Below are 23,928 nucleotides of genomic sequence, written 5' to 3'. Positions count from 1 at the left end.
GTATCTGAGATAATCAGATCAAAAATATGCCTATCGTTGTAAATAAGAAACACGTCAGAATTTTAAAAAATTCGAGTTTTCTCATCGATTGAAGACGTATTTATCCAAAAAATAAACAAGTAGTTCTATATGTTTAGAAAGTTTATATAATTTATTCGATTATTAATAAGAAGAATTCACATCCTGAAGTTGAAACGGTAATACCTGGAGAAGAAAAATATGGAGTATGCGACGTTTTTCCTTCGAATCGCACACTCGACCACGTATTTCGAACCTGTGCCCAAGCCCACGCCTATGGAGGGACACGAGAAACGAGATTGCACCCATCGATGGAAACCGTTGAAAAGCTAGCGTGACCCTGATGACGGTCAATAACAGTCATCCGTAATTCGACCCTGAACGTGAACCCGAACTGGTCAGGTACTGTCCAGTCGCCGACCAGTCGGTCGTGCCCTCCTTCTCTTCTGGAATAGCAATTACCTCTTCGACCTGAGTCGTCCTCAGTCGCCGTGGGACACTGGCGATAGTAACTCCCAGCCAGGGATATGTCCGTAACTCGTTCCTGACAGTGCCCGCGCGGCGGATCCTTCATCAATAGAATCCTTCCTTCGGAACGTGACGCGTGAAACTTCGCACGGATAATACCGCGAGCCGAATTTGATCACGGAAAATGAGGTTCACCCGGTGCCTTGGATTACTGCTCGCCCTGTCTCTGGCCTCAGACACTTGTCAAGTAAGATCATATGCGTGGTAAAGTCTGCTTTAATCGGTATATCGACGGTGGGTCAGAGGTGTACATAGAAGTGGTAATTATGGAAAATATCAAAGTTTAAATCGACTTTAAATTTTCTCCTTTTTTATTTTTCCAGGGAATCAAAGATCATTTTGTTATTACCCCTTGTATGCGCGAATTTATTACTTTGGGGGTATATTACATACGAGATTAAGTAAATAGGAACTTAGGATTTATTTGGGAATTTTTTAAATTTTGAATAGTGCGTGAAAATCGTGAGTTTGCTGTGAGTTGGCATGATTTAATTGATTTAAGGTGACACGATACGAATGAAATTTTGTGATTAGGAAAGAAGTAACGTTTTTCATGTTGATTTTGTTAGACGATAGTTATATCGGTATATGTGAGTTTATAGAGAAATATTGAGTTACGTGAACTTCTAGGCAAGTACTTTCGGTGAGAAGGTGAAAAACTTTCTTGGCATTTTCGGTAATAAACCACCATATGCTGTGGAAGCACCTGGGCCATGTTACTGCAGTGAGTAGAGCTCTGTCTCCATTAAATCTACCATAAATAGAAAATTACTAACAATTATATCTAATCAAGGTAACGAATGATATTTAACATCCTTAAAATAAAAATTATACTCGATTATGGGATACTAAAAATACTTTTATGTATATATATCCATCTAATTAGAATACCTATTAACCAATCATCGCCTAATTCGACCTAGATCATTTAATTCCAAATTATAATTATTATCAGCTCCAATTGTAAAACAAAAATTTGAAATTTCACTAATAAATATTATCCATAGAATAAATATCTGTAGTATCATAATAGTTTTATAACATTTTACTATTTCACGATCTAATTACAGTATCTATTTACCAACTATCGCCTAATTCGACCTAGATCATTTAATTCCAAATTATAATTATTATCAGCTCCAATTTGTAAAACAAAAATTTGAAATATCACTCGTAAATATTATCCATAGAATAAATATCTGTAGTATCATAATAGTTTTATAATATTTTACTATTTCACGATCTAATTACAATACCTATTTACCAACCATCGCCTAATTCGACCTAGATCATTTAATAATTCTAAATTATAATTATTATCGGATCCAATTGTGAAACAAAAATTTGAAATATCACTCGTAAATATTATCCATAGAATAAATATCTGTAGCCATAATATTTTATTATTTCACGATATTAATCAGCCTTAATCCTCTCTGTGTACCAAGTTCCAAGGTCCATCTTGACATCAAATTCCAATCTCCTAGCGTTGTTATTATTTTATCTCTCGTTACCGTTAACTACGTTCCCCGTTTAAGAAAACCAGGCTGCTAACACGTTTAACTGTTCAAACTATTAGGCTGCGGCGTGCGAAACGAGGAGAGCCGAATAGTCGGTGGTCAAACAACTCGCGTGAATGAGTTCCCGTGGATGGCCAGGCTTTCGTACTTGAACAAGTTCTACTGTGGAGGGACATTGATAAACGATCGTTACGTCCTCACAGCGGCTCACTGTGTCAAAGGGTAAGCATCAGCCGAAACAGGCAATCGAAACGTGTCACTCGATGATCGACCGTGCAAACGGATCACGTGTCACGGTTTGATTTACCAGTCACGAGTCAGTGCTCCAGAGAAGCATGATGAGCTTTCCTAGCTCCGTTTTCAGGTTCATGTGGTTCATGATCAAGGTCACGTTCGGTGAGCACGACAGGTGTATCGAGAAGGGAGCCGAAACCAGATACGTGGTTAGAGTGCTAACCGGAGATTTCAGCTTCCTCAATTTCGACAACGACATCGCTCTGCTTCGTCTCAACGAGAGGGTCCCATTGAGCGACACCATAAGACCCATATGCCTGCCTTCGATTAGAGGTATGACTTTTTTGCCTTGTGAACACACGAGTAGTCTTCTTTGGATCCTTGGATCCACTTGCACGAGTAGCATTTGGAGTAGCATCTTTGGATCTACTTGCACGAGTTATCCTGTAAATGGTATTGTAATATTATGTAATATTTAAGTACATATAACTTACATTATACCGTAATATCGATTATCCGAACGTTCCATTATCAGAAAATTCTTTCTATGTAAATATTTCTATTTAAGATAGTTCGCATTCGCATGATTTGGTGTAGAAATCTGTAACGATTTAATTCGGGACTGTAATTAATTATGATGAAATATCGTCGCGAGGAAAACGTGTAATAAGTGTAAAATTGAAAAGTGGAAGCCTTCGCGAACCATTGTGACCATTTTTTCATGCGAAATTCCATTTTGACAACATGTTTCACTTCAAATATACGTAGTATATGTATACTACTATGTAGTTCGTTTTATAATAGCAAAATTCATTTCTCGTCACATGCAGAGATGTTTTCGAGTATGTTAATTAGCATGTGTATATAGCGAATTTTAAAATTTGACTTTACTTTTTTTTTTCTCCTATTTTTCCATAAGACTGGGTCTCATGTGTATCTCGAGTTAACGTAACCAATGATATAATTGTTAATTAATTTTTAACTAATTAATACTTTCGGATATCTCATAATAGTGACGTGTTTCAACAGTACTAACTATATTTCGTACCAACCTTTAATTTTTCAAATGATAGAAAATACCTCTCACATTAGATTTATAATTAATATTGCTATTAAACCCTAGCAAATCTAAACATCGAAAGTCTTCGATTTTCTTGACATTAAACGTATCAAACTGAGTAAAAATAATTAATCTATAATTAATCTACCAAGACTCGTACAAGTTCTACAAGCAAATTTGCCTAATCTCCATCACTGGACAGCTCCAAGTACGAAGATGATAAATCCGTACATCGACTACAGTGGTTTCGTATTTAGCAATGGCTGCTTAATAAAACCAGCATAATCCAAGCCTATGAGCTATTGCTATGTTAATCTTGCAACTACGAGCTAACACTTTCACAACAGCGAGACACAGTCCAACAAACGATCCTTACAACGAGCACGTTCAGACCACCTCGCACTTCCTTCTCCACGACCATCGAAACGAGAGCCAACAGCTGACAGATACTCACTGTCTGTCAGAGATAACCGACAGCATACGAGGAAACAATACCAAAGCGAACGGATAACATCGACACGCGAGCTATTACAACGATTTAACGCCTATCGTTGCCTGGTTCAGTCAATGGTCGCGTTATTTATTGTTTGGTTCATTGCGCTGCTGAATTGCAGGCAGAAATTGGTCAACATACGGGTCCCTCTCGCGAGTGCTATCAGACGATAACGGAGCATTTCGAATGATGTCCCGATGCAGAAGCCGTGGCAACGATCGTTACCGAATTGCGTAATTCGCGTCAGGTGGCTAGGTGAAAAGTGCAAGTGGATCAGAATATGCGAAACGTATACTCGTGTACCAGCTATAGGGTATCTCGCGAGTCTGTCCGCATTGCATCGCAATCTGGTCTTGTTTCTCCCGCTCGATGCATATTTCCATCGGCGGAGTATACGGGCCGTGTTAATGCTTTCAGATAAGCTGTACGATGGAACGAAAGCAATCGCGTCCGGCTGGGGTACCCTGTTCGAGGATGGCAAGCCTTCTTGCCTGCTGCAGGAAGTCGAGGTACCGGTTATGAGCCTTCGGGATTGCCGTAACACGAGCTACAGTCCGCGTATGATTTCTGATAACATGATGTGCGCTGGATACCTCGATGGCAAGAAGGATTCTTGTCAGGTAAGCTCTAACTTCGCTATCGCGATAGTTCGTAAAGTATGTATTATCGAAACGAGTTATCTCGTGGATTAAGTTTATTTTAGGCAGTGAGAAGATTGAGTCACTTTCTTCCAACAGTTTAATTCTAGATGAACTAGATATCGTAAGTAGCCTTTGCAAAATAAAATATTATTACGTGGTAAGATCAGGTTAACCATTTGGAAACGGAGCAGTTTTGAGTCAATCGTACAGTGATAGTCATCCAAAACTACCAGCGCTCATTTCTGCTTAACCGTTTGAGTTCCAAGCAGCGCTTGAAGCTTTCGGAAGAACATGGTCGAAAAACCCCGAATAACGCGATAACGCTTGCCTTAATCGAGTGTGAAGAAGTCCAAACGGTGCGATAGCGCTTGTTTAATTTTATGTTGAAAAATCCCAATCGTCGCAATAGCGCTTGTTGGTACTATGTGACGTACATGCATCGGCAAAGTTGAGCGCGATCGCGCTGTTTGGGACTCAAACGGTTAAATGCGATTTTCGTTCATAGCGATCATAGCTGGCAATAAGGACATAAAACAGTCCACCATTTAACTTGTGCACGAGTTGATAAGATTATGCAAGCTCCGCTTATCGATAAAGCGGCATGAGTGAGGAGCACGTAGCAGCGATAACCGGAGTCTCAAATCGAAGCGGCGATCCCCTTGATCTTTGCGACGAATGAACAAAGGAGGCCCACTTTTGAAAGGGCAGCTCGAGAAGCGAACCAGAGAGTCTTACGCGAGAGAAGAGAGCGACGTGTACTGTATCGAGAAGAATTAAGTAAAGCAGGCATCGAGAGTTAGAATCATTAGAATCGAATTCTCTCTCTTTTTCTCCCTTTCTCTCTTCCCTTATACTTGGGATAGAGTCTTACGCGAGAGAAGAGAGCGACGTGTACTGTATCGAGAAGAATTAAGTAAAGCAGGCACCGAGAGTTAGAATCATTAGAATCGAATTCTCTCTCTTTCTCTCCCTTTCTCTCTCTCCCCTTATACTTGGGTTAAGCCTATGAGCTATTGCTATGTTAATCTTGCAACTACGAGCTAACACTTTCACAACAGCGAGACACAGTCCAACAAACGATCCTTACAACGAGCACGTTCAGACCACCTCGCACTTCCTTCTCCACGACCATCGAAACGAGAGCCAACAGCTGACAGATACTCACTGTCTGTCAGAGATAACCGACAGCATACGAGGAAACAATACCAAAGCGAACGGATAACATCGACACGCGAGCTATTACAACGATTTAACGCCTATCGTTGCCTGGTTCAGTCAATGGTCGCGTTATTTATTGTTTGGTTCATTGCGCTGCTGAATTGCAGGCAGAAATTGGTCAACATACGGGTCCCTCTCGCGAGTGCTATCAGACGATAACGGAGCATTTCGAATGATGTCCCGATGCAGAAGCCGTGGCAACGATCGTTACCGAATTGCGTAATTCGCGTCAGGTGGCTAGGTGAAAAGTGCAAGTGGATCAGAATATGCGAAACGTATACTCGTGTACCAGCTATAGGGTATCTCGCGAGTCTGTCCGCATTGCATCGCAATCTGGTCTTGTTTCTCCCGCTCGATGCATATTTCCATCGGCGGAGTATACGGGCCGTGTTAATGCTTTCAGATAAGCTGTACGATGGAACGAAAGCAATCGCGTCCGGCTGGGGTACCCTGTTCGAGGATGGCAAGCCTTCTTGCCTGCTGCAGGAAGTCGAGGTACCGGTTATGAGCCTTCGGGATTGCCGTAACACGAGCTACAGTCCGCGTATGATTTCTGATAACATGATGTGCGCTGGATACCTCGATGGCAAGAAGGATTCTTGTCAGGTAAGCTCTAACTTCGCTATCGCGATAGTTCGTAAAGTATGTATTATCGAAACGAGTTATCTCGTGGATTAAGTTTATTTTAGGCAGTGAGAAGATTGAGTCACTTTCTTCCAACAGTTTAATTCTAGATGAACTAGATATCGTAAGTAGCCTTTGCAAAATAAAATATTATTACGTGGTAAGATCAGGTTAACCATTTGGAAACGGAGCAGTTTTGAGTCAATCGTACAGTGATAGTCATCCAAAACTACCAGCGCTCATTTCTGCTTAACCGTTTGAGTTCCAAGCAGCGCTTGAAGCTTTCGGAAGAACATGGTCGAAAAACCCCGAATAACGCGATAACGCTTGCCTTAATCGAGTGTGAAGAAGTCCAAACGGTGCGATAGCGCTTGTTTAATTTTATGTTGAAAAATCCCAATCGTCGCAATAGCGCTTGTTGGTACTATGTGACGTACATGCATCGGCAAAGTTGAGCGCGATCGCGCTGTTTGGGACTCAAACGGTTAAATGCGATTTTCGTTCATAGCGATCATAGCTGGCAATAAGGACATAAAACAGTCCACCATTTAACTTGTGCACGAGTTGATAAGATTATGCAAGCTCCGCTTATCGATAAAGCGGCATGAGTGAGGAGCACGTAGCAGCGATAACCGGAGTCTCAAATCGAAGCGGCGATCCCCTTGATCTTTGCGACGAATGAACAAAGGAGGCCCACTTTTGAAAGGGCAGCTCGAGAAGCGAACCAGAGAGTCTTACGCGAGAGAAGAGAGCGACGTGTACTGTATCGAGAAGAATTAAGTAAAGCAGGCATCGAGAGTTAGAATCATTAGAATCGAATTCTCTCTCTTTTTCTCCCTTTCTCTCTTCCCTTATACTTGGGACGCGAGGGTCTTAGGGCCGCTACAACTTCCGCATATTTGTGTTTCTCGGCCATAGCGACACGTTTACGTGGGACACACGTTCCTCGGCCAAACTGATGGCTTCCACAGAACGCATATATGTGGTGCTCGTCCGCAAAGGGTTAACGCCACGTCGGTCCCTAGGAACCAGCTCTAGTCTTTCCGTTCAGACCCCAACGGTCCGTATGGTCCGGAAGGGCCCGCATGACGGCTAACTGTAGCATGAACGGAATGGCACGTAAAATCGGCGTAGCGTTTACGTGTTAAATGCGATTTTCGTGGCAATAAGGACGTAAAATAGTCCACCACTTAACTTGGGACGTGCGGTCCTAAGGCCGCAACAGCGGCCATGCATATGTGTTTCTCGGCCATAGCAACGCGCTTACGGTTTATGGTTTCCGTCGAAAGCACATATGCGGCACTCGTCCGCAAAGGATTAACCCTTATCGGACGCTAGCTTTTTATACGTGATTCGCACTATATTATAGCTGGTTTCGGTAAATATGCGAAAAATTTTCGTCTTGTCACCTCCCACGTGGGGGATACACGACCGTAGCGACAAAGTATTGTTGTCACGCTGAAAAGTGACTTACGACCGATAAGGGTTAATAAATCCAAAGGAACTTTTGATTCCGATTGTATCTTATATTTCCTAATGGTATAAAATAAACGGAGGCTCGAGGTCTTCTATGATGCGTGGTGTACACGATGAGTGTTAGAAAAATGTGTCCCTTTGAAGGTTTCTGCCCCTCAACAAGGTTTCTATACGCTCCGTGACACCAGCCTACTGCGTCATTCAATCTAGCTTCGAGGAATCATCCAGCTTATCAATTTTCCTCGAAACAAAGATAGATCCTGTGACGTCACCCAAATAAAGATTCCTCTCGCAATTATAAATCGTTAAATTATTTTTCTCTGAAGGAATAATACGTTTCCGCGATTGTAACGCGGAAGCTGCAGAGATATCGTAGCCATCTATATTTCCTTGTTTATTTCAGGGTGACAGCGGAGGACCACTCATAGCTGAACGCGAGGATAAGAAATACGAGCTCATAGGTATTGTTTCCTGGGGTAACGGATGTGCTCGACCAGGATATCCTGGTGTTTATACACGAGTCACGCGATACATAGACTGGATCATATACCATTCGCAAGAAGGATGTTTCTGTGAACAAAATTAAGACCCAGAAATTCGAAACAGTAGATTTCTCTGTATTATACTAATTATCATTGTCATGCTGCACCAACGTAAATACGAGTTTGACCGTGACGCCATTGGTAATGATGGATGCAGTATGGGGCACGTTGGGATTTTGTTGATTCGCTTCGAATATTTTAATTCGTATCAAGTTTGTAGAATTTTTAAGAAATAGCTAAAAAGTAATTTTAATACGAGTATTTGCGTTTATCACGCGAGTATTTATTCTTGGTCTTTGATAAATCTATTCGTTGGAAAATAACCTCGGATGTAAGTAATATTCGAAGCGATTCAAATGTTTATTTAAGCAAAAATCATTCGTAAAGTATAGAGAGTCGGTATTAGTTATGGCGCATCGTATATATTTATGAAATACTCAAATATTTTCTGTACATTGTTTTTCATCTAACGTTAACAATCGTAAATTATTTACTGTCTCTGTATATCGCAGATATAACAAAATGAAAGACTAATTGCAGATAAAAGATCTAAAAGATCATTTAAAACCGAACGGGACACTATCTGCTGATATGCAAACAAAATTTTATAATCGTTTTGAAGATCAAACATGCTCAATAACAAAACAGTCAATAAATATTTCTATTATATAAATTACATTTGTATTATATAGTATATTATACTACACTTTATTCCGACCCGATACTAATTTTAAACCTCTATCTTTCTTAATACGTGGACGAATCAATACATTATACAAATTCGAAGATCGTCATTTTTCTCAACCAGTTCTCCAAAATCGACATACACGAAAACCAATAGATAATTAAATAACATAGAATAGAATACGAAAATCATATGCAAGAGTACTAAAATTAATAAATTCACAGAAAAGAATATAGATCATGTTAACCTCTATGGAACTCAGTTCCTACATTTGAAATCATTGCAAATAATTATTACATGGCAATCCATAATGTTTAACCACAAATAGAATGTCATTATTTCGTACAGTTCTCAGAATTAAACCTAACAGAATAAATTTTTCGCCCAAAACTGGCATATAGCTCACAGACCTCATAGATTGATACAAGATTGATAGACTGATACAAAGATACGTCGATACATGTTTACATACAGAGAATTGAGACGAATGAAAATCAAACTACTATACGTGTCAAACGTGTTCCATTTCCACGGTTTGGCCCATCATCCGATACCTGAAATCACCTAACGGTACCAAGCAACCGGTTACTGACCGGTTATAACTCAAACGAAAACGAAACGAGCAAAAACAAGATCGACATCCTTGGGTCGATGGGAGCCACGCGTTTCTGCGCTAGAGATTCAGGAAAGAACCTTGTATTCCTCGAGATGATGCGGGTACCGATAATCCCGCTATACGAGACAAACCGACGGTTTAACCGAGGCCAGTACCGTTTCGACAGCCGAGAGAAAAGCCATGAAGTTGAAAAAGTTCCTCAAATACCTCGTTTGCGGCCTACTGTTGGTGTTAGCCTCCGGGTCCATCCGCTGTAGCGAACTTGGTCCATCCGTAAGCTCATCTTTCTGCCCAATTGTGTCTCTAGAGTCAGCTGACTCCTAACTCCACTGATCGTCGACGCATTGTCCTGAAAGAAACCAGTCGCTATTACAATTCTTCAAATAGAGAGATCGTTTATTAATCTATTCTAATGTTCGTGAGAGATACATAATTTTCGTCATCGAATGATGCATTGGACAATTGCGCCTGTAATTACAAAAGTGGTCTAAGCTAAAAATTAAAAAACAAAATGAACATTCGCTCTCTTTGTTTTACATTCGTCTATTTTGTAATAACGTAAAGTTCATTTTGCAAAGTGGTAAAAGGTAGAAACGTCAGATGGAGTTTACGAGTGCGTGAAAATTATTTTCCAAATTTTTCCAATTTCGAGATAGGACATACGTGACCTAAGCCATTTTCACGATCACCAGCACAATTGCTCCAACGAATTGGACACTAGGAATTTTATAGAAATCAAGCTACTCGAATACAATATATATTTCTTCGGGACTCACGTGTTGTTTTCATCAGGACATTCAGCAAGGCGAGCTGCGACAAACACGAGGCGTCCTGGACTTCCTGTTTGGCAGGTTCAAAACTTGTGGCAATTGTCGTAAGGGAACGCTTGACGTTATCATGGCACAGGCGTTTCTTTTAATTTTCGTTCGTCATCTGCAGAATTTGTTTGCAGTTTGTGGACGACCAAATCGACCAGGCGAGACACGATTTCTTGGTGGAGAATACACGAAGGCTCACGAGTTTCCTTGGCTAGCGAACATTCACGTGAAGTCGCAACTGATTATCAGCGGGGTGCTGATAAACGATCGTTACGTTCTATCTTCAGCTAGTCAACTGACCAGGTTCGTAAACCACGCAGTTAAAAATTGAATTGGTAATTCGAAGACCTTGTCTACAGTGCAACTACGCCGGAAATAAAGGTGTCCCTTGGTGAATACGATCGATGTAATCTGGATGTGTCATCGACCACTGTCAGCGTTGAATCTTTGATCCTGTACCCGGAGTATAACACGGAATCTCATGCTCATAACTTAGCATTGATCAAATTAAGTCAACCGATTAAATTCGAGAGAAGGCTCTCGCCAATCTGTTTGCCAAATCCAGGCACGTATTTTGTATACTACTACTACTAGATCTGCTTAGGTCTACTACTTAGGTCTAGGTTTATGGAATTTTCTGGATTTAATTATGGCACTCATAACTGAGTTATTTTCTAATTTCGCGAGTCTTGCAACTTTCTCTTTGTCTTATGCATCACATCTTTTGTACATAAGTATATATAGTACCACAATTTTAAGTTTAAAACTTGCAGAAGAATATTTTTAGTATGAAATGTGAGTTTATATCAATTTGTAACGATACTCGATGCACGAATTTGCACTTTTACATTTTGTAGGTTCGACTTATCTTGGACAAGTTGGGACGTTGATTGGATGGACAATAAACGAAGAAGGAGATAAAAATAACCAAACTTGTCGACCACGAAAATTGGGCCTTCCAATTCTGGGCCAGGACGAGTGTATCAGGTCGGGAATAAATCTTATGAATTTTCACAACGATTCCGGTTGTGTTGGTGTATTAGGTGGAAGCTCTATTGTATGTGAGGTATGTTAACTTATTATTCAGTCACCACTTACATTTTATTTACATTTCTCCTTAAAATCGAAATTTTGTCAAGCAAGTACAGATAAAATTTTAATTGTTTAGTTACATTCACAAATACAAGTCAAAAAGAATTTATGCTCTCTTTTCACTTCATTGTTTTATTGTTCAAGAGTTAATAACAGCTTGTGTGCACAAAATATCTGAATGTATCTTTCAGAACGACGTTGGTTCTTCGGTACAATATCGGTCATATGCTGGAATATATGATCTAATTGGTACGTATGGTTTCTACGATAAAATCAATTTGAAATATGCACCAGTTACTCAAGTTACTAATCATAATCGATAATTATATCGCGATTGTCTTATTAAGATCATACGAATTTTTCGCAAACGATATTGTATACGATAAAGGAGTAAGTTGATAAAATATTTCATTTCACGACAGGTATAATTTCGGACGTCAATCAATGTGATAGCATTCCAGCAGTTTCGATATTCACAAGAATTGGTCCACACTTAAATTGGGTATTGCAACAAACCAAAGATGCATGCTATTGTTCAAAATGATAGTGTATCATTGTTTCGTGACACTTGCGTTTTGGCAAGGTTTTCTACATATATGTTAAATTATCAATTTTTATTATGTATATATAGTTATTTGAATCAATAATGGTTATCGCTTTAAATTTTTGGAAAAAATATATCCATGCCAGTAATGAATTTTGAAATAAGAAAAAAATAATTCTATCAATAAATTTTTTTACAAAGGACATTCTTGTGATATTCACTTTCTTGTATGAAATTTATTGCATACTCGATGTCAGAACTTACAATTTTTTTATAGTATATGCGTGTACAAGTGGACGGTATTTGCAATCATGACAAATTTGGTATAATTCCTAATAAACGTACAATAACTCATTGAAGTAGTCTGGGTTTGATATAAATACATAGAAACACGTACAAACACCTGAATATTTTGTGCATTAAACTCGCTTAAACCTAGTACATATACATAAATAGTTGTATTGCTTAGATATTTTCAACATTAATGTTAATGTGTCCGAATTTTCTGAACGACAAATATGACATAGGATTATGAATCCTATTCTGGGATCATCTTGGAACATAACATATAATCACATGCTACATTAAAAATAAAAATTATGATTATGATATATTAATACTGTAATATGCAATATACATATATCACTGAAGGAACTGTTTGCAAAAATGTATCATATAATTCTAGTGTTTTATACTTATGCAATTTCTCAAATCTGTGAATTGGTATAACACATATAGAAAAATCAATAAAATATATCAAAAAATAAGGTATTGCATAAATTTAGTCTGAAATTATTTCTTCTGTAATCAGTGAAAGATATAAAAGCCCAAATAACAATTTTTTATCAATGTTATTATTTCACTGACCTATATTTATATTTACATCATTGCTTGCAATTTGCTTTCTGTAATAACTTGATTAAACTTAATTAAACTTTGAAAAGATGTAATTAAAAGACTTAAAAATAAATTCGGAATATAATATGCGTATATAAAACTATCTATAATATAAATTTTAAATTCTAAATGGAAAGAAATAAATAATTATGTAACATAATATAACGAATCTTCTAATTAATTCAAAAGTATAAATTTAAAACTACATGTAACTAGTTATACAATATTACAATATTATTTACGTGTAAAATTACTTATGTATTCAAAAACAAAATTTTTATTTTTGTTTGTACAATACTGATACGAAATAAAAGTTATATTTTGCTGTATATTTGTGTTGTAATATTTTTATGAAATAAACAAAGGTTTCTAAGATAAAGAAAACATTGTAATAATCAATAACAGTTTACATGGATTGAGAATATACATATAGTATGTAAACAAAGGATTAAAGCAGAAAATTATCATTTCATTATCTAATATTCGAAAAAAGAATGTAAAATAATATAAATTGAAAGCAAGCAAAATATGTAACTATTATAACTTATATCTAAACATTATATTATTTACCAATAACAAACTCTAATTTAATAGCAATCAGTGGAACTCTAACAAATAGTTAATTTGTTAAAAATAAACTCATATTATCATGAAAGTATACTTGAATACAAAATATGTTACACGAGTGCTATTATACAGTTGCTTTAAAGTTTCAGATACATGCATTAATATATGACATGGGTATGAGTGACATTTGCATTACACTGTGATGTAACCGCTTCTTCTAGTGTACAATCTAATTTACGATAATTAACGGTACTTGGTCGTCGTCTACCGCGGCTATTTCGTGTTCGCCGTCCTTCCAATACAATAGCGAATATCTGTAATATAAAATATCAATATATTAATAAGAGAAATGAATAACTGCAACTTCTCAAATAAAAAAATAAGGGAAATATTTATTTACCTTTTGCTTATTATGATAACCAATGTATGCAGCTATGGAAATCAAAGAAACTGCAGTGAAGTAAGTAAAAAAATGAGACTCCTCGTCTGTTCTGATACTATGATAATGAGATATGATATCTCTTTGTTCAGATGGTTTAGGTATACCTTGACCTTGGTCTGCTATTGATATAAAATGTTATATATTTAATATAAATACATAATATTAAGATTTACATAAGATTTTGTTAGATAATTTTTTATTTACCTGTATCAATAGACTGATCAGGTACATCATCTGGATCTAACAGTAAAATATTAAATTTAAATATATAATAGATAACATATTATACTAAAAATTTAAAACATGAATTAAATTATACCATTAGATAATTTGTCGTCTTCACGATTCCATTCATCTAGGTTAACAGTATTTTCATGATCCTGAGTATTTTCTGATAATGTACTTGTTTCAACAATTTCATTAGCTTCTTTTTTATTTCCAGCACCTACGTTACTTACAGGCTTTTCATTGGAATTCTCCAATTTCTCTTTCTCAATAGTAGATTCTACCTTTGTTTTTTGATTTGACGGAGAGGAATTAATATTATTGACAGTACTTTGCTCAGATTTATCAGCAGGATATTTAGTGTTAGTTTGCACTGCTTCCTGCGATAATGGTGCCTTATCATTAACATCAATAGCTTTATTTGTATTTGGTTTTTCAACAGTATCATTGCCACTTTCTTCTACTATTCCACTAGAAGTTTTATTTAGTATTGTATTAGTATCTTGTTCTTGTGTATTTTGTTTTACACTTGTTACAAATAACTGGGTATCTAATATATTATTTGCAGACACTGTTTGTAGATTTTTACTTATTTGTTGCATATCATCAATGCTTTTACTCCACACTAATATTGCACAAAGTGGAACAAATTTTGCTGTTACACCAAAACATGTCAAATAGCATACATTAGAATTGTTAAAATCTACAAGTGATAATAATGGTTTCAATTTTGTATATGAAAATTGAATGTCTTTATTATTTTTACAAAACTTAGCCTGATCATCTTCTTTCTCTCCAGGAGAAGATTTCTGAATATATGAATAAAATGTAGTCACATTATTAAATGTGTTCTGGGATTGATTAAATTGGCAAGCTTTATACCATGTATCATAAAATGCCAAACATAAAAAGGTACTCGTACATTCTAAATCACATTGATGTGACTTTTTATTATTTCCATCAGGATATGTTATATTTTGACAACTCTCTGTAACATTGTTTTCATACAAAAATGTTGGTATTGTACACAACTGTGTATCATTTTTCATTACATCTATAATGCTACGTTTTGCTGGTATACTTGGTGCAGTTGACACTTTCATAAAATAAAGAAAGAAAATGAAAATACTAAAACCAAAAAATGAACGAGTTGCGCGATTTTCCATTTCTCTTTTATATACTGTATCAATTTCGTATATAACTTATAATTTTTTAGTAGTTTTTTTAACACATATAATACCACAAGTACTACGTTTTACGTTTTTGCACTTAGAACCAACATAACCTTCCACAATCCAATTTATATGACACAAAACTAACCACACATTTAATATCACGCAATTTTACATACACGCCATCTTTCGTCTTGATTAGCTGCACATAACCTAAAAAACCATTTTGATTTAATTATTTAAACATCTGTACTTTATATAGCATAAAAAATGTTTTGATATTAATATAGTAACTAACGTTGCCTTCATTTTTTTCTCATGCATAAATGTATATCATTCCATTCAAACAAAAATATATAAATATGCTCTTACGATGACATTAGTTACTATTTTTAATAATGTATATGTAAATTATAAAAATCAATGTTGATCTTTACGGTCAGCAAATGAGAGCAAAAATAGGAATTTCATATTTGTTAGGAATAGAAGCATATTATAATTGCAACACAAACATTTCTTTCAGTATTGAATGAAGTAGTAAACCTTAACTAAAATTATCAATTGACGCGCTGCATTCAAGTGCGTCATATGTTTCATTTTTATAATAATATTTATATTGAACGATGTACTTTAAGATAGTAGCCGTCAAAACAGACAATTATTGATAGTTCTCCAATACCTATTCCATTGAACAAAATTAAGAAAGCTACCACAAAAACAATTGATGTACAATATATGTATATGGTTTCAAAAATTAATTACAAGCAAATTTAAAAAAAGCATTTATGATGACCACGTTAAGTTCTATAAACAACCCGCTTTTAATTTGCTCAATTCCTTTTAATACAACTACAATCATAAGACACCCATAATAATATTAATCTCGGTAGCTGACCACCATATACATATAATAAGCTGAACTTCATACTTCAATTAAATATGATTTTAATAAAATGAATTAATGGAAAACTTCACACAAAAGAAATTTAAAAAAGCAGCGAGTAGAGTCAATAAGTAGTTATTACAATTTTATACAAATTTTGTATGACTTCTATATATCAAAGAAGTAGTCAATATTCATTAATTTAAAAAAAAATATCAAGCACATATTTAAATATGTTACCTTGTCTTCCATAAAAATAAATGTTGAAAACATCTCCTCCTCGGTAGTATAGTGGTCAGTATCCCCGCCTGTCACGCGGGAGACCGGGGTTCGATTCCCCGCCGGGGAGACAATATTTTTTTTCACACATTTTCTGTTTTAATCAAAATTATTATATTTTTTCCTATATTATTATTAATAAAAAAAAGAAAAGAAAAGAAACTCGATACTAAATCTGTTACACGTAGCACAGTTTTATCACGTCTTTCCATGTTAGCTTTTAACTATCTCAAATAATTAATAAAACTAGGAGAATTGAGAAACAAAACGCCACAAATTATAGTGGGCAAAATGTAAGGGAATAAACGATTGTCAACCTTCCTTCGCAAAGGTCTTCTTTTAACTGCCGCTTCTTTTCCTGAGAAGGTTCTGCACCCTTCGGTCAACGTCGCATCCCCAAACATATACCCAAGTATTATTTCCGAAACATAAACAGTCAGAAACACTGCCTGTCGCAGAGTGGGGGTAAGACACCCAAACGCGGCACAAACATTTTGCAGTTGACGTCACATATATATACCTTATTTTTGTATTGTATGCATCTCAAATATATATGTAAGCTGTTTCTGAGTTTCTTCTTATCAATTTTGTTAAGAAATATTAATAATTTTATTAATTAATTGATTTTTAGGTTGGAAATATGAGATTTCGCAATTCATTTTGCAAACTCTTTTAATTTACTTAAACTTACTTAAATCTTTGAGATTTTGTACACAATGGTATTTCAATAAATGGCAATAAAGTATTCAAAATTGGCTCATATTTTCTAGAAATGTTTTTTAAATGGATCTTTGTATAAAAACTAATAATTTTGTATTAATGAAATAAATGTCACACGTATAGGACAAAATAGTAAGGAATAAATAGTAAATTACTCAGATGAGACACTTGATGGTGTTTTAACTTCTTTCTTACCATCATTACCATCATCATTTTCATCATATTCTTTTTTTGTTCTTTTATTATTTGATCTGGCGTGATTAGAGGCTTCTATATATTACTTAAAATGTTACTAAAATATTCGTAGTATCGTAGGCTTAAGGATCTTAAACGGAAAAGCCATAAAAGAGAAAGCGTGTGAAAGTGGACAAGACGAAAACCAGACCTATTGGGAAAACCGTTCATGGACGAACAGCCTACCGATGGGTCTGCAATATTTTCGGCCACTGAAAGAATTAGGGTTGTTTAAAAGACAATAAGGGAAAGCGAGGGACGATCCTTCCGAGAGAGAGAGAAGTTTTGTAAAACTTGGAAGTGAGGGGTCGAAAGAACTAAAGAGAGCAGTTTATACCTGATCCAATGAGAATTGGCAGGAAATATAATCAGAAAGTTTACGTGATAAACGCTGCGGCCGCAGATAAATACAGAACGCTTTTCAATGGTCTCTATAAAGGACACTCGGATGACGCTGTTACAAGCTCGAGCGGAAGATCGCACATATTTTAGACCGAACAAGTATATTTAATATTTTTTCAGGGGTTAACGCTATTATTCGAACAAATTTTCCGCTAAAGTCACGTAGGACATAGGTACGTATTTACGAGTCCCACTGCTTCTAGAAAACTCGCGCTGTGGGGGGATACGACGGCTATTCACTAGCCGAAGGGGACTTAAACACACACTGTCACACTAATCAACATGAACGGAAAATTTTTAAATTTTTAAATTTTCCGGTCGTAAACGCATATACAGCAAGGTATATACGCATACGTAGCCCTATTGCGTAGGGATCTGAGTATTACGTTTCGGCCCTGTTCTGGTCACACATCGCTCACGTGCAGCTCTTTATCTTTTATACCAGTGCTCGTTGAATCGTGTTATAGAATTTTTTGTGTCGTCTTTTATTTTTATATTGTTGCGTTTCGAACACTGTAATTCCCATGGTTGGAGTTTTGCTTTTTGTAAGGCCCGTTACGCTGTTGTGGCAGTGCTGAAAGGATGTGGTTTAATCTAACTTGATTAATATAGATTTGGTTAGGTTTTTGAATGATTGTATTGAATCTTGTACGACTAATCTCGATTGAATATGATTAATTGAGGTGTATCTTGCATTGAATATTGAATTCGACTCCATCAATTCTATGTCTCATTGTTCTTATAAATTTCGGTGTGTCGTGATTGTTTAGTGTGAAGTGTGAGTGAGGGGTACGTGTTTCCCTATTGCTTATGTGTGAGTGTGTATCGGTTTCGACGTTTATCGATGGCGATGGATGTTTAAATAAATTCTGGCCACTATGCCCATCTTTTAACGGTGATTTATTAACCTTTAATAGGGACTGGCACAAATGGTGCCCTGTAACCCGAGTGTCCGTGAGTCATGGGACGCTCGTAATAAAGAAATAAAGCAGTCTCCCACTTGACTTGGGACGTTTGGTCTTTGTCGAAATCGGTGACCCCTCTATTTAAATAATTACCTATATTTCTTAATATATTCTGTATTCCTCTTTGTAATACATTTCGAAATTCATTTTGTAATATATTTTGTAATTTATTTTAATTATTTTGTTCTATATTTTGTACTATATTTTAATCATGCATTTAGGTACTGGTCTCGATTACATAGCTACCTCTACGTGATGAGACCTGGTAATTTGCATCATTTGTCAAAGATTTTCTTCGGTGTTTCTTTTAAAATATATTTTAATGAAACATTTTTGGATTTTCCAATAAGATTTTTTTTATCATATGATGCCAAGCTAAGAGTAACCGTAGTAACTACTTACCTACACTAGTTAGGATATCAACATAGACTTTTGGTAATTAGAAGACAGACTAAAATAGGGAAATTTATATTGGGATTAATATTATTAAATGATCTCTTCTGTATTAATAATGCATTGTAATGCATTGTATGATAGATCTATTTCTCAATTCATCTTCGAATATATATAAGATAATCCTTATCAAAATAGTTCCTCCTTTCTTGATAGTATATGTTTAATATTTAACTCTCTTTTCGCAGAACAAGTACATATATATGATAATTAGAAGTTCATTAGGGTTATTTTTTCACGAATAATATTATCATAAAGGAAGTATATGCTTCTCTCAAGTGAGTTTAGGAGTTTTTGGTTGGCTCCTTGACATGTTTCACAGTGTCATTAACAGATGGCAGTAGTGACAAATTCTCATCAATTTTTTTCCACTATAGATTTTCAAAAATCCATAATAATCTATTGTGCATGTAAAGAATTTAATTAAACTAAAACAATAATCAAAGCATAATTAACATCGACTTCTAACTATTACTGTACATACGTGTCCTGCCACCTAGTAACGAATTGTTCAACTATAAAAGCATTTTACTAGTGCACAATGCATAAAAACGAAATTCTTAAACATCTGTGTTATAAAAATCGAAACATGAAGAGAATGTATTGAAAATCAATTTTTATTTTATGAATTATAATAAAAATTATTTCTACTATGTATATAAATTTTTTTTCTACGTTTTGTAATACAATATTTTAGTGTATAAAAAGATTGGAATCTTTTGTATTCAATAATATATATCGTATTTCTAAAAATATATAACAAAATAATGTAATACATACACATAGTAAATTCTTTTTTAATAACATACTTCTTGAAAGAACATGTATATTCACGGTTAAAAGCGAACAGGAGTATTTTATAGAAACTAAACTAAGTAAATAGGAAGGATTTATTAAAATTTGTTAAAAACGCGAATTTTACCAACCAACTCTGTTTTCAACTATGAATCAGCGATTATTTAACACTTGCAAATGTGATATATATATAAGATATATATTGAAGTAAATTCCATGCCTAATTATAGATGTAGTCAAATGTACTTATCATTTGATTGCTTATTTTCATTATTTAATGCATGGACATCTGCAACACCCGTATTTGTTAATAAAATAGTAACCGAAGAATTTCCCTATATAAAACTAGTTCCAGATGTGCGATGGTGGTGTAGTGGCCAGCATAGCTGCCTTCAAAGCAGTTGATCCGGGTTCGATTCCCGGCCATCGCAGGTGTTTATTTTTCTTCTAGTAAACTTGTAATCTTCATTCCAGTAACTTACTTATACGTATTAAATATTCTTAACACTTTATCGATCGGTAGCCTATTAATCAGCTTTTTGTCACCGACGCTTACCGACCTATATAGCCTATTAATTGGTTGTCATGGCGATGAACAGTCGTTATTATTATATGAACAGTAATTTGTTATTTATTATTGAGGTACGTTGCTCAGTTGTATCAGTTGCGTTGCTTTGTAAGCTCTCCATTTTTATATGGTGGGCACCAGGGAGAATCTGAGGCTGAGCGGTCGGTCGGATGTGTTTATGCTGTTGAATCGCTAGAGGTCGTTTATTTTTCTTCCAATAAACTTGTAATTTTCATTCTAGTAACTTACTTACACCTATTGGACATGCTTAAAAGAATAGGTTTTCAACTGCGATGGTGGTGTAATGGTCAGCATAGTTGCCTTCCAAGCAGTTGATCCGGGTTCGATTCCCGGCCATCGCAGGTTTCATTTTGCTTTCAATAACTTCAAACTATTGATCATAGAAATCGGTTATATGTCAACATTTTTGTTAATTGTTTCTTTTTCTTTTTCCCTTCTGATTTTCATATTTTCTAGCATCTTCAAAAATTTTTTGGAATGAAATGAATTTGGACAGATATAATTTTTGAAAATATTTCATTGCCACTATTTTCTTTTCTGTAATTCTCAAGTCAATTTTAAATTATATTTATTTTAAAAATATGCCCCATACTGTTTCTTAACATTACATTTACCAAAAGGGTCACAATGACTTGTTTTGAATCATATTTTATTATTTAGATATGATAGTAATTATGTATATTATTTTTATTTTCATTATACCACTATAATTATTATCAACTATACACACTACAAACAGGTACACATTACTGATTGAGAGCTCTAAATACATTATTCATTTCTATTTCAATAATGTGCACTATTTTTATACAGAAATTAATAGTAGTCGTTTACAAAAAAATACTAGATAAAGTATAAATTGAAATACCGAAATAGAAATATGATAAAATATGTTCATTTTATGATATAAAAATTAAAATTTTAACATAGATTGACTCTTGAATTACTTGTCATCAAATGAAATGATATATAATTCATAAATCTTTAACATTAAATATCATTACAATAATATTTATAAAAGTAAATAATCAAAATTAATTTTTATTCATTAACTTCTAAAATTATAAATAAAAGTTATTAAATAGGATTTTGCAAAAGGATTTATACAGTTGTATGTAATTGTCAATAGAATTTAGAAAGTTAAAGTTATGATAAATTAGAATAGAATATTTATAACACGTAATATTCTGTTGTCCACCTTTATTAACAATACAAAGTACTGAAGTATCTATTTTGTACCTATTACCTTTTTACTAATACAATTTTACATAAAATATATTGAACATATTTGTGGTTAATTATAGATAATTATAGAAAATAATACACATCTTGTTTATATAAAAATGATAAGCATAAAGAATCAAAATAAAGAGTTATAATATGCACACATCAAATAAGCAATTATACATAAACCAATTAATATTACACGCTTTCGATTCCTGACAAATATAATTAAGTTAAAAAATACTGTGGTATACTAATATTATATGATGTAAAAATTAATTATAATATCTAAATATATAATAAATAAATAATGTGAAATATAAATAAAATGTATAAGTTTTATTTAGTTTTAATTCCATAATTTTTAAAAATTATAAACTCGCATGTAAAAATTATCTGTTTCAACTTAACCTCCAATTGATATTTACTCTTTTAATAAGACGATATTTAAACAAATAATAATCACTTAAATATATCTATATATATATTTAAATATAAGCCAAATATAAATATAAAAGAGGTAAGGAACAAAAGCCACAAGTAAAGCCATAAAATTTTCACAACTAAAACAATTGTCAACATGCACATTATGTTATGAACCTATACTTTAAAACGTTCATTTCTAATGAATATATGTCTTTCCATCTCAACCTTTGTACCTATTTTCATTAATTAAAATATAGCATTTTTTTGTCAAATGTATAAATATTGCAAAATAATGCCTGATATCTGTAATATAAGGAATTTGTCATAGATTATAAAAATGATAAAATATTAATTATCAGTTATTTAGCATTTCCTGTCAGTACAAAGATATCTGAATTATCACATGTAAAATGTGAACATACCTACAGTACGTAAAATAGTTTCATGTGTATTATAATAATTCATAATAATAATTTCATAACACTTGTATTATATTCATTTACGTATCAGTTTTTTGTAGTAAATTATCAATCATATAACATGCGTCATTAAACGAAAATTATGAAAATATTGAACTACTAAAACTATTGTTATATTTTCACATTTTGTATTTCATACATTCTAAATATTTTCATAAATGTGTTTCATATTTTTTGTTCAAGAACAACATTGTTTTGCTATTAAAATGATGTTATAGATGAACAATTCGTTAACAGATGGCAGCACAGGTATGTACAGGGATAATTAAAAATTTTATTCACTTATAGACGAGGTATAAAATAAATGTAAATGGATGTAAGTGGGTGTTAATTATGTTTTAATGGTTGTTTTAGGTCAATTAAGTTCTTCATGTAACAATGAACCTTCCAATTTCTTAATTTTCGTGGAATTCTGGCCAAAAATTGCGCGTTTTAGAAAAAGCATATATTTTTAAAAATCCGAAGGTGGTAGAACAATTTCGTTTGAGAGATATAAAAAAAGAACCGAAGAATTATGTTGTTAATAATTAACGTGTATATGTGAAACTTCCAAAGTGAATAAAAGGTACGTAAGTATATAACCATCGCAGCTTCATTTTCTTTTTACAAAGAACAAAATCACTCGCCTTCATTTGTGACTTAATGTTCGTCTATGCATATGAATTCATTGTTATTTAATTCATTATTGGTGATTATTGCATAGAGTGTTTGAACCATTGCCAAAGATACTAACGGTTTGTGTTTCCATTAGTGTAATGGAATAATTAATAATTTCAGTTTATGAATTAATTATAGAAATTTGGAATTTTTCGGAACAAAAATATATCTATATTTGCATCATTGACGTTATTAAATATAAGAGGCATCGTTTGATATTTTACATCGATACTTTATCACATACCTATTTCAAAGATGCAACATTTTCCCGCTACAAAAATACCTAGCACATCCGGCTACAGCCAACTTCCAGTTGGCGGCAAGCGGGCATAACAGTAACATCGTGCAATATTCTCCCGCGTCAAAATAAAACATTAAATCTCAGAACGTTTCGTGAAGTAGTGATATCG

The 23,928-nt window shown here is 34.3% G+C and overlaps 3 protein-coding genes and 3 non-coding genes across 7 annotated transcripts; 5 read left to right on the top strand and 1 right to left on the bottom strand.

Annotated features, from left to right (window-relative positions):
* The first annotated feature begins 590 nt into the window (after positions 1-590).
* On the top strand, positions 591-8,508 carry LOC108550252 (trypsin-1). The gene is made up of 6 exons (XM_017903952.1): positions 591-733; positions 1,177-1,270; positions 2,126-2,288; positions 2,431-2,633; positions 4,271-4,473; positions 8,216-8,508. Exons 1-6 carry the CDS (start codon positions 671-673, stop codon positions 8,396-8,398), a joined length of 909 nt encoding a protein of 302 aa, XP_017759441.1. The 5' UTR covers positions 591-670; the 3' UTR covers positions 8,399-8,508.
* Positions 8,509-9,835: 1,327 nt separating this feature from the next.
* Positions 9,836-12,236, top strand: LOC108550253 (vitamin K-dependent protein C). Its single transcript, XM_017903953.1, has 7 exons — positions 9,836-9,928; positions 10,448-10,529; positions 10,608-10,776; positions 10,833-11,038; positions 11,331-11,539; positions 11,757-11,814; positions 11,988-12,236. Exons 1-7 carry the CDS (start codon positions 9,836-9,838, stop codon positions 12,107-12,109), a joined length of 939 nt encoding a protein of 312 aa, XP_017759442.1. The 3' UTR covers positions 12,110-12,236.
* A 1,456-nt stretch (positions 12,237-13,692) lies between these two features.
* On the bottom strand, positions 13,693-15,588 carry LOC108550250 (uncharacterized). 2 transcript variants are annotated; one of them, XM_017903948.1, is made up of 4 exons: positions 14,335-15,588; positions 14,220-14,255; positions 13,974-14,134; positions 13,693-13,887 (listed from the first exon to the last, which is right to left on the bottom strand). In XM_017903948.1, the coding sequence occupies exons 1-4, from the start codon at positions 15,404-15,406 to the stop codon at positions 13,732-13,734; spliced, it is 1,425 nt and encodes a 474-aa protein (XP_017759437.1). In that variant the 5' UTR covers positions 15,407-15,588; the 3' UTR covers positions 13,693-13,731. The 2 variants fall into 2 exon arrangements, with proteins under 2 accessions (XP_017759437.1, XP_017759438.1); XM_017903949.1 differs by having other exon boundaries at positions 13,974-14,131.
* Positions 15,589-16,572: 984 nt separating this feature from the next.
* TRNAD-GUC (transfer RNA aspartic acid (anticodon GUC)) lies at positions 16,573-16,644 on the top strand. Its single transcript has one exon. It is a non-coding gene; the product is annotated as a tRNA-Asp (tRNA).
* Positions 16,645-20,502: 3,858 nt separating this feature from the next.
* On the top strand, positions 20,503-20,574 carry TRNASTOP-UCA (transfer RNA opal suppressor (anticodon UCA)). The gene has a single exon. It is a non-coding gene; the product is annotated as a tRNA-Sec (tRNA).
* A 427-nt stretch (positions 20,575-21,001) lies between these two features.
* Positions 21,002-21,073, top strand: TRNAG-UCC (transfer RNA glycine (anticodon UCC)). The gene has a single exon. It is a non-coding gene; the product is annotated as a tRNA-Gly (tRNA).
* The last annotated feature ends 2,855 nt before the right edge of the window (positions 21,074-23,928 follow it).

Source organism: Eufriesea mexicana, unplaced genomic scaffold (genome assembly GCF_001483705.2).
Source record: "Eufriesea mexicana isolate 0111107269 unplaced genomic scaffold, ASM148370v2 scaffold2645, whole genome shotgun sequence".
In the NCBI taxonomy this organism is placed as follows: Eukaryota; Metazoa; Arthropoda; class Insecta; order Hymenoptera; family Apidae; genus Eufriesea; species Eufriesea mexicana.
This window is presented reverse-complemented; position numbering and strand designations above follow the sequence as displayed.

What these genes read in the sequence shown, in the direction of transcription:
- LOC108550250 (XM_017903948.1), bottom strand. Translation starts at nt 15,406, where the DNA reads ATGGAAAATCGCGCAACTCGTTCATTTTTTGGTTTTAGTATTTTCATT. An exon ending in TGATCAGTCTATTGATACAG is followed by an intron (nt 14,135 to 14,219) that starts GTAAATAAAAAA and finishes TTATATCAATAG; the next exon opens with CAGACCAAGGTCAAGGTATA. An exon ending in GTTATCATAATAAGCAAAAG is followed by an intron (nt 13,888 to 13,973) that starts GTAAATAAATAT and finishes TTTATATTACAG; the next exon opens with ATATTCGCTATTGTATTGGA.
- LOC108550253 (XM_017903953.1), top strand. Translation starts at nt 9,836, where the DNA reads ATGAAGTTGAAAAAGTTCCTCAAATACCTCGTTTGCGGCCTACTGTTG. An exon ending in GTAGCGAACTTGGTCCATCC is followed by an intron (nt 9,929 to 10,447) that starts GTAAGCTCATCT and finishes TGTTTTCATCAG; the next exon opens with GACATTCAGCAAGGCGAGCT. An exon ending in CAAAACTTGTGGCAATTGTC is followed by an intron (nt 10,530 to 10,607) that starts GTAAGGGAACGC and finishes ATTTGTTTGCAG; the next exon opens with TTTGTGGACGACCAAATCGA.
- LOC108550252 (XM_017903952.1), top strand. Translation starts at nt 671, where the DNA reads ATGAGGTTCACCCGGTGCCTTGGATTACTGCTCGCCCTGTCTCTGGCC. An exon ending in GCGGCTCACTGTGTCAAAGG is followed by an intron (nt 2,289 to 2,430) that starts GTAAGCATCAGC and finishes CTCCGTTTTCAG; the next exon opens with GTTCATGTGGTTCATGATCA. An exon ending in GCAAGAAGGATTCTTGTCAG is followed by an intron (nt 4,474 to 8,215) that starts GTAAGCTCTAAC and finishes TGTTTATTTCAG; the next exon opens with GGTGACAGCGGAGGACCACT.